Source organism: Triticum aestivum, chromosome 5D (genome assembly GCF_018294505.1).
Source record: "Triticum aestivum cultivar Chinese Spring chromosome 5D, IWGSC CS RefSeq v2.1, whole genome shotgun sequence".
NCBI lineage: Eukaryota > Viridiplantae > Streptophyta > Magnoliopsida > Poales > Poaceae > Triticum > Triticum aestivum.
Window position 1 is genome coordinate 556363122 of NC_057808.1, and position 10694 is coordinate 556373815.

General features: G+C 46.9%; 1 protein-coding gene across 3 annotated transcripts; it reads right to left on the reverse strand.

Moving 5' to 3' along the window:
- Positions 1-1228: 1228 nt before the first annotated feature.
- Positions 1229-4323, reverse strand: LOC123123839 (uncharacterized). Of its 3 annotated transcripts, none has more exons than XM_044544472.1 (3): positions 3137-4323; positions 2615-2837; positions 1229-2377 (listed from the first exon to the last, which is right to left on the reverse strand). In XM_044544472.1, the coding sequence occupies exons 1-3, from the start codon at positions 3464-3466 to the stop codon at positions 2373-2375; spliced, it is 558 nt and encodes a 185-aa protein (XP_044400407.1). In that variant the 5' UTR covers positions 3467-4323; the 3' UTR covers positions 1229-2372. The 3 variants fall into 3 exon arrangements, with proteins under 3 accessions (XP_044400407.1, XP_044400406.1, XP_044400405.1); XM_044544471.1 differs by having other exon boundaries at positions 1237-2381; XM_044544470.1 differs by having other exon boundaries at positions 1250-2381; positions 3076-4317.
- Between the last annotated feature and the right edge of the window lie 6371 nt (positions 4324-10694).

Below are 10694 nucleotides of genomic sequence, written 5' to 3' on the forward strand. Positions count from 1 at the left end.
AATTCAACACTATGCTTGCTGCCATCCCAAGTTATTACATGTCCTGTTTCATGTGGCCGTACGAATCAATCCCCAGTCTAGTCTGGAAAATTTATTTGTCACTTCAATATTCAGCGAAGTGATAGACCAACAGTCCTATGAATGTCTACAGTTTGTAAACAACGAGAATAATGGCTTCATTTTGTCAACATTTGTCCATAAAGTACATAAGGCTGTCTTTCAACGTTCTCATGACATTTGATACCAACATCAGTACACCAACACCCCCAGGATTCAAATCGGCAACATGTTTGCTGAGTAATGATTGATTTTGGTTGCAGTGACAATGTAATAGCATCCGCCGCAATTAGGATGGTGTTGTTGCAGCTAGTGTTTTGTCAAGTTGTAGTCTACCAAAATGTGATGTCTAGTTGTCTAATGCTATTTTTTTCTTTTGAAACAGATGCCAAAGGCTTGCCTCATTCATTAATTAAGGAGAAGAGTTTTAGAGTACAGCATATCGGCTCCACAACATAGCCCATCTGAAAAGAAAGCAACAACGAGCTACTCTCACAGAAATTTAATTGTTTACTATGTGGGTCTGGCCAATGGTGCCTTGCTTCCATTTATTTGTACACTTGGAGCTTCAGAGCCTTGAATATATTCTCATCTACCAGAGAGGATATTTAGCGTCCAACGGAGAACATGAACAAAATAGATGCTCATATATGTCTCAAAGAAAGAGTTAAAATTACATTCTTTGGAAGCAAGTTAACATTCTTTGCAAGCGTTGTCTCAAGTGAAATCCCTAGGAATGAAATCAAGAAAAGCATTGTTGGATATTACATACTTCACTTATTTCTTAGATTGGTTCTTTGAGGCTTCAGGTTCAGGGACTGGGACATAATAAATGTTATATTCTCATGTCATGTCTCAACACTACAGAGAGCGCTTAGGCTGTTCATTTGCACCATATGGCGACAGGGCTCATTACTTTCATTTTTTCTGCAGGTGTGCAGATGACGCGCCGTTTGCCCCAATCTACCAGGTGTCGAAAGAGAAGATAAGAAGTCTGGGCATGGAGCTGACCGCCCCTAGAGACGAGCCTCAAGGAGATCATCGACAGCTTGATAGAGAAAGGATCTGTCACTTCGAAGTCGAGCCATCACAAGTGGCAGACACTGGATGCACACATGTTTATGTGCACCTGAAATAAATTGAGGCATTCTGTATTCCTGAGACATTTATATGTCGATCTGCTGTGTTTCAATAGATTCGAGTTCCGAGACATGTATAACCGTGACACAGAAATGTATAATGATAGCTCCTAACAAAATTATACATCATGTACTCTTTCCTGACGCCTTTTGGAACACACCAGTCCGAAAACAGATAGAAAGAAATAATAAGGGATGTTTTCTTTTGGCCTACACCAGGTTACCGGACGAAACTCTGTTCTAGCATGTAAGTGAGTGTAGCAACCCGATTGTGGAACATCTCCCTGCGATAACGAATCGATGGGCCGAGTCTTCCAGTTCACTGTAGCATGTCGTTCTTTGGACAGTTTTGTTGTTCAGCAGGAAGTGCCATTGTTTGACCTGCAAGAGAGTTACTGTATGCACCCCTAAAACGAGGTTCAGGCCTATTGATGCATCAGCTCTACAAGAAGATCAGGGAAACAGGGGTTGGTTGTAGCAATGGTCACATCAGCCTTGCGCTCTCTTACCAAACGTAACATCTTTCATCTCACTACATGGCTAAATATATGCAACCAATAGTGAACAAATAGCTGACAGTTTTCTGGAGCTAATGAAGAGATTAAAATGTCTAGGAGACAATCATAAGAACAGAACTGCGGTAACATCAGCACTTGGCAGGTAGAACTAATTAAACCCATGAGATTATTAATTGAAAAAACCCAGCAAGCCAGCGTGCAAAAAGGATCAACATAATATCTCATGGGCAACAGAAACCACCATCTCTGTGGACATTGCCTCATCATCTTCTCCCCAACAGTACATCTTTTGAAAGATAAATTTAAAGATTGGATCAAAGCAGGGAGAGAGCAAACTGTAGAGTTTTTAAAATGGCAAGAACAAGTTACTGTGCAAATGCCTTTTCAAGCAAATTCTACAACAGGGCAGATAAAATTAGAGGTACAAATATAATCAATTCACCCCGCCATTAACACGGGAGATTATCAAACTAACTGACAAAAACAACATCAGAAAACAAGCAAGCACCACTGCACCAAAAGGAGTACCGAATAATGACATAATTCATCACGACATCACGAGACCCCTGTTGCCTCCAAGTTTGTCACCTATCTTGTTGACGAATGTAGCCTTGTACATATTGAACCACACACTCTTAATGAGCTGCATCACTGGGGGTCACCCTTTCTGTAAACATAGATTTGTGAGATTCCAAAAGGGGAATTACATGATACTGTATAAATTGCCAATTAAGTAAGTTGTAATCACACAGCACTAAAAGTTTGCCCGGGCCCATTTCAAACATAACTTTCAATCCGATTAGGCATTCAATGTTTTGTTTGTTCCACTAACTTATATGGAGTATTATTTAAGAGTTGTTCCCAAATCACAAAAGAAAGGACACAGAGATACAAATATACCTTGTGGATTGTAGAAACATTTCAGCTTCTTCCGATTCAGATTCAAGATCTTCTTCAGATTCATATTCAAGATCTTCGTAAGATTCAGATTCAAGATCTTCTTCAGATTCAGATTCAAGATCTTCGTCCGATTCAGATTCAAGATCATCTTCCCCAGCCTGAGCTCGCACCTCCGCTGATGATCCCTCCAGCAGATTCTTCTTATCGCCATCATTCCGCAAACCTGCCCACAAAAAAAGAAAAGCGAAGATGTAACAAATCAGCTCAACAGGAGCCAGTTGCCCAATATAAATTTCATGCTCTATTCCGAGTTTTTCAGATTGCCCAGCGAAAGGAATCAATCCCCACCACATTAAAATTAAGTCCTACTGCTATTTTGTCAGCATCCCACAAAAAAAAAAAACTTAGTGAAGCACCTGTGTCTATCGAAGCAATAGAGTTGTCCATGGATATGGGTATACCTTGTGGATTGTAGAAACTCATGTACGGGATGAAAGCTTGAAACTTTTTTCTCTCCCATACCTTGTTCCACTGTAGTGACTTGAGATTAATCTTGTAGATGCCAAGATCTGTGGTCACGAAAATGATATCGGTGCCTTCCACAGATCCAATCAGCCTAAGTCTTTTATTTGGATTTCGAATGGGAAGAATGTCCTTGATATCCATGACTGCACGCTGAGTCCATGACGCAACTCCGTCAGAACCCATGTGCCTTGACCACAGATTGAGGATTAACCCGTCGACATGTGCAAACCCCAAACTGTCATCCTCCATCACCACGAGGATAGAAGCATTGGCATTGACAGACCACGCAAGCGGCATATCAATCAGCGATAAGCTATTAGTGCTCATGTCGTACTTGAGAATTCCTACTACGCGATCTTCGGCACGGTTACAAAGCTTGAAATGAAGTGTGTCTTGGACGAAGACAGGGGGCGCTTGGTGGATGTACAAACCGGAGTCAAGATGAAGAGCAGAGCATCGCTTGCTCCACTTATCAAAAGGAGATTGAAAGCCCGGCTTGCTGTGGTTACCCGTCACCGGCCGGGACACGCACGCCCGTGCAACACACCCATCTTCATGACAATGGTCCAGGCCGACAAAGACGACCTGGAAGGGGCCTGCGTGACAAGTGCGGTGGTCACAGCCGGCCACGGCGCAGAGCACCGCGACCCCATAACTGTCGTCCACCCAGGGCGGGCGCCTCCAGCTCCCGCCGGCAGCCCGTCATGGGTCGATAGGCCACTTCGCCAATGAGAACGCGGCCATGACGGCAGTCCAACGCACTGTAGCCCAACCAGTCGTCGTCGGGGATGCACGCACGAAATTTGGTGGTGGGGAGAAAGTGTGGGATGTTATCTTTCGTCTCCGCGCTGGAGTTGAAGTGGAAGGAATAAAGGAAGCCCAGCATGGGGGGAGCTCGGTGGTGCTCGCGGTAGCGGCCGCGGAATCGAGCGCCGGAGAGGAGGCCGAGCCAGCGCTTGCTGGAGAGGGAGGCGCGCACGAGGTGCTCGGGCTCGTCCGGCGGAAGGCGGAGGAAGATCTCCTCGAGGAGCTCGTCCAGCAGCGCCGGTGCCGGCGGCGACATGGTGGGTGGAGGCGGCGATCGAGGGTTTCAGGTGGGGAAAAGTTTGAGAGATCTCTCACGAGCTCTGACAGATTGAGGGCAGTGATGGATATCTATCTGCTCGCTTTTCTTCTCTCGTGTGGTCTGGGTGGGGTGGGTGTGCCTCTTCTTTTTTTTCTTTTGGGCTCCGCTTCTTCTTTCCCTTTCCTCTTTTGATTTAATGAATTGACATGTACAAATGCTTGGGGACAAGCCATTGATTTGGCGCTCCCATGATTATTAAATTGGACAAGAACACCCTGGATGAAAAATAAAACAGTGAATGAACACCCTTGGTGCTCCTAGGCGGGGATGGTCCAGGTGGCGGGCGGCTGGGCGGCGGGGCGGGTCTGCGGCGTGACTTCCCGGAGGTGGGGGAGCGGCGATGAGTGGATGTGTGTTGGCAGCGTCGATGCCGGCCTGCTGCAGCATGGCCGGCGGGGCTTAGCGGGCCCGTTTCGGGCCTGGCCGGGCTAGGGTGTCCTGGAATGCCCTACTGCCATGTTCGGACGGCGACCGCAATGGTGTCGCCGGCCACTAGTGCAGAACCGGGCTTTAGCGCCGGTTCGTAAGGGCCTTTAGTGCCGGTTCTGCAACCGGCACTAAAGAGTGGAGAGTAAAGGCTCCCCCCCTTTACTACCGGTTCGGCACGAACCGGCGCTAAAGTGCCACCACGTGGCACGAGCCAGGCCTGGGTGCTGGTAGACCATTAGTACCGGTTGGTAGCACCAACCGGTACTAAATGTTTGGGGGGGTTTTGGTTTTAATTTTTATTTTTTCATTAATTTTGTGTTTTCCATTTAATTCTTTTTTGTTTGCTAGTATTTTACGACACTACATATTGTACACGTTATGCATATATATAAATAGATTTTCTCGTAGAACTGATCATATATATATAATCGAATGTCTCACAACCACCATTAATTATTCACACATACACATGTATATATATACAATTTCTCCTACATGTTGCCCTTGGTGCCTTCGGAGCATGATGACAAGTGGTTCATGGGGCTGTAGCGGGTAATAGTATTCTCCATTGGGATCTATGACCTGGTCGAGCAAAAATCCCGCTATTTCCTCTTGAAGTGCTCATATGCGCTCCTCTGGTAGGAGCTGACCCCGCACCTCTTTGAACTGTTAAGAAGGAGATCAATATGCATGTGTATTAGTTGTGTGACTAGATATCGACAATCATGTAAGATTTGTGAATAGTGTTCTGGCAAACGTACCCAGTCTTGTCTATCAGATCTGCTCCTTTCGGACGCCATCATGCGAATGTTCTCGCAAACATAGTATGCACACACTTCAGTCCCCGGCGCTTGCTTCAGGGCCTTTACGAGAATAGAATTTAATCAGATAATAATTAATCAAGCATGTTAATTAATTAATGGTATTGAAACAAGAATTAAAGAGATGGTAGCTAGCTAGCTAGTACTACTTAATTACTTACCTTGGGTCGATACCAACATAGCTTTTGTCGCCATTTCCTGGAGTCACCTTGATGTACTTTGCCCAAGCCCTGCCCGCCGGCAAAGAAAATTAATAAAGTGGTTATTAAAAATAGTTCATACTAGGAAATGACGAACTAAATAGGTCGAGATATAGTTAATAATGATTGAAATTACCTGTTGAATATCCCCTTCACGATGTTGTAGTCACTATCTTTTTTAAGTAGTGAGTCCAGTACTTCAACTTCTCCTTTGTCAACTTTAATGTCTAACAAGATCCAGTGAAAGCTACATGCGCATACGTTTGCATGTATAAATTAAGCGGGCATGTGCATAACACTAATCAACTATAACCCTAAACCCTATACACTTATTAACATCTAGCTAGTAAGCAAAAACAGAATTTGTAGTACAAGACAGTGTGACTCACTCGAAGTTGTAAGGAAGTAGTATATCTTCATTGCTATTGAGGCGCTTCAAGAACTCTACCATGTTTTTCTCTACATCTTGTCTACACCATTCCAATTTCCATGTGTATTCATTAACGATATTTGGGTCAATGAACCCAATGCCATAGCGTCCAGCTTTTTTCATTTCATACATCTTCATCCTGCATAATACCACAGAAAAGAATATATAGTGAGGATATATAATTACAGGTAATTAATGATCAATCAATGAGCACTAGAGCTAACTTGAGACTTAAATTACAGAAAGAGATCTCTTACAGACAATAGCAACTGACGATAGATTTGTCGAGTGCATCTTGATTGAATAACTGAAATAGTTCTGAATACTCAACAGACAGAGCTTTCTTATTGAAGTAATGATCTTCCTCGACTTGCACCATGAGGGACTCTCGATTGGAAATCTTGGTAATTTTCATGTACCAATCACGCAATTCATACATTCTCGTTGGGAGGTTCTTGACCTCCTCGGGCTCGACCAAAGGTTGGCCCCGGACATATTTCCATTTTATTTCCTCCTCTCTAAGCGGAGACATGGGCTCGATATCAAGGAGTTGTCCAATAGTGATCTTGAGCATTTCAGCCTGCATTATATGCTCCTCGGTTATTACCACATCGCCCAGCTCGGGAACGTAAATGGTTTGCCCACAATAATATTGGGCGCACGTACTCTCATGTGTTGTTGGCACAACAAGCGGGGGGTCGATTGCGCCGCCTGTTCTCCCAGCAGGGGAACGGTTTTCCCGCATTTTTTGACAGCTGCTTGTTGGCTCGACCTCGAGCTCGCTTGTTTCTGTAGTCGTGCTCGATATGCCTTCCTGATTTGGCGCTCATAGTCTGAGTCAACAGGCTTGTGAGCTGGTGGTCTAGCCATACGAATGAAGTGGTCAATCTTTTTCTCAGGCACTTTCTCCCTCGGCGGCGTTGCCGGTTTTGGTCCAAAACGAGCGTCCACTTCGGCCCGCACTATTGCATCGTTTTGCTCCTCGGTCATGTCGTAAGGCCTCTGAGGAAGAGGAGCGAGGCTGCTTGGACCATATTTATATCGCTTGTCTCCGCCTGTACTTCCTGTATTACCTCGACTTGTACCGCTACGCACCATAGCTGCGGCGTGTCTCTTCTGCGATTGCTTAGGCGGCGGAGACGGCTGACATGGCTTAGTTGGAGCAGGAGGAGTGGCCTGACACTGTGCCGGACTTGAAGTAGGAGGTGTGGCCTGACACGGTGTCGGACTTGAAGCAGGAGGTGTGGCCTGACGCTGTGCCGGACTTGAAGCAGGAGTGTGGCCTGACACGGTGTCGGACTTGAAACAGGAGGAGTGGCTTGACGTTGTGCCGGACTTGAAGCAGGAGTCTGCTCACGCGTTCGTGGACTTAGAGGAGCGGGAGTCTGCTGACACGGTGGCGGACTTCGAGGAGGAGTCGGCAGACGCGGTGTGGGTGGACTTCGAAAGATGATGCAATCCTTTCTCCATAGGATGATACGATGTATGGCCTCTCCTAGTGTGTGCTCGTCGTCACCTCCAGGAATGTCAAGCTCTAGCCCCGAATATGGGTCCACCACCTCATCAACCAAGACACGAGCATAGCCCGCTGGAATCGGGGCGCAATGGAAGGTTGCTTCGGGGGTAATTGTAAAAGCAACGACGTCCGCCACCTTCATGGATATGTTCTTGATTTTGAAGTGTAGCTCACAGTTAGTGTTCTCTATGATGTCATCCACAGGGTATGTATCCAGCAGTGCGTCGCCCGGGGTGGAACCAACGCTGCTTCTCGGTATGGATGGGACGGTGCTATCCAATGCTGGATGATCATCCGCTTGCTGCTGCCGCTGCTGAGAGCCCCTTTCCTGGCTAAGTGAGTCGATCTGCTGCTGCTGGAATTTGAGTGCCAAGTCAGCGTGCCTTGCTTCTAGGCCTTGAAGGCGTTCCGCGTCCTGCTTCCTCTGCTCCTCCTCCAGCTTCCTCTTCTTCTCCTCCTCCATCTTCTTTCTTGCACGGGTCCTGTAGTCGTCGTTCCATTCCGAAAAACCCTCATACCAGGGAATAACGCCCTTGCCTCGTGTTCTTCCCGGGTGTTCAGGATTTCCCAGGGCGCGCGTAAGCTTGTCGTTCTCTCTGTTGGGCGTGAACACCCCCTTTCGAGCATCTTCTATTGCGTCAAGTAACTTTTGTTCTGCTCCTTTTAGACTTGCCTTCTTTGAAACCAGGCCTGTCTTCGGGTCCAACGCCCCCCCATGCGCATAGAACCAAGTTCTGCACCTGGGGGGCCAGCTCCTAGTAACCAGAGTGATCCCTGCATCCTCCATCTCTTGCTCAGACTTATCCCACTTAGGCATTGCCACCGCGTAGCCACCTGGACCCAGCCTATGGAACTACGTCTTTTTTGCGGCATTGGCCTTGTTTTTTCTCGACCGTTCCTTAGATAATTCTGATTCCTTGAATTTCATGAAACCGGGCTAGTGTTCTCTTTGCTTCTCCAGTGTTTCCTTGAATTCTGGAGTCTTCCTTTCTGCAGCGAGGTAGTTGGCCCATACAGTTTTCCTGTGGGTGTTGAATGCAATTGCCATCTTCTTAAGAGCAGCGTCCTTGACTTTCTGCACATCTGCATCAGTGAATAATCTGGTAGGGTGAAATGTTCCATCAGGGATTCCCAAAGCTTTTGTTTTGCTCTGTTGTCGACCCAAGTAACATCTGGGCATTTAGTTTTTGGCTCTTTCCATTCTTGAATGGAGATCGGGAGTTGGTCCTTCACAAGAACTCCGCACTGATGAACGAACTTGTTTGCAATGTTCTTAGGCGTGAGGGGTTCGCCACTAGCTTTGATGGAATCGATGTTGTACTTTACACCCTCCTTCAACTTTTTGCCTGGGCCGCGCTTTGTCCTGCTATCTGTAGAAGCGGATTTGCTCGATCCGGAGGGCTGAAAGAAGAAAGATCGATTCGTTAATATATCTTCAAATAAAAAACATGTGATGATCACTAGATGCCTGCTTATATAAATATACCTCGCCAGTAGTCTTTGTTATTTCAAGATCAACATTATATTCGTCATCATAATCATTGCATGCGTCATCATAATCATAATCATAGTTCATGACTTCATCAGCTCGGTCGTCGAGATCGAATATCTTATCATCTCCTTCCCCGGTATTGTTCAGATATTGGGAGCCGTCATTTGCTTCATTCAGATCATCTGGCCTGTTATGGCTGCGTATGATCTCGAACAGGGCCTCTTCTCCCTCTCTGCCGGTGTCGTGGAATTGTCACGGCAGATGTCCTCGAGCTAGGACTTAGTCGTGGAGCCATCGCAGCTAGGAATCTTGAAGGGGTTAATGCGGGACAAGGAACACGAGGGTTTATACTGGTTCGGCCCCTTACGGTGAAGGTAAAAGCCTACGTCCAGTTTGAGGTGGTATTGATTAGGGTTACGATCACTAGGGAGCTAAACTGCTATGCCCGGCTCTCGATGAGATTGTTCTTGTCCCTAAATCGCTGCCGGGTCGTCCCTTTATATAGGGAGGCTGACGCGCAGCAGCCCTCAGAGTCCCGGCCGGCTCATAAGAGTGTCCGGCTCGGACTCTCAACTATACTTGCCTTACACTACAAGTTCTACCATAATAATGATTGTAACTACGGCCTTAAGCCATATCCGGGTCTTAAGCCCATCTCTGGCCCATTGTCTTCAAGCTTGGCTCCGGGCTTCTGGCAACGACCATATGAGTAACCCGGCCCCTCATGGCGGGTGACTCTAAGGTCTATATCCTCAACATTAGGCCCCAGATTGATTTGAGCCGGCTCATGTCAATCTTCAATCCTTTCGACAGAAAAAATCTGCGGCTTACCATTCGTGTGAAGGCCATAACCCGGCGTGACGTCATCCTCTGGACTCCGGATAATCCGCCGTGACGTCATCTTCCATTAAGCCCGTTTTTTACTGCACCAGATCCGCAACGGATCTTTGCCTTTACTGTCATCCCGAAAATCGAGGCGTCGTGGGGGGAGATAACCACGCCACGGTCTCCTTGATTCTCGCGCCCGCTTTATGAGCTCGCCTTATAAATAGGCCGGCCCGACGGGCTTCTCTGCCACTCTTCTTCCTCCTCGCGCCGCTGCCTCTCTGCCTGAGCTCGCACTCCGCCGCCGTCGTCTCGCCTCCGGTCTTCGTCAACCTTGGCCGCTGCATCACCCTGACTCGGACCAGACAAACGGCGGCGACCCCCGCACCTTTTCAGCTCCGGTAAGTCCTCACTACCCCGTAGAGCAGATCTGCAGTAGGGTTCATCCACGTTCTTCGTGTTCGTCACCATTGCCCGCAAGCTTCGGTAGTTCTCATAGTTACTGCCCCTGCTTGATCTTAGACCTGCATAGAACTAGTGCGGTAGTTGTTTAAGATCCATTTCACACGCAAGTAGCCTTCCTTGTACTGCATAAGAACTTTGTTCGAGCCCAAGAACTCCCTCACTTCTGTTTCTAGGGCTAGAAATTTTTTCTTTTGCCCGACCATTTTGATCCAAAAAAGTTACTGCAATATGTGAAACCTGTTTTACCACAC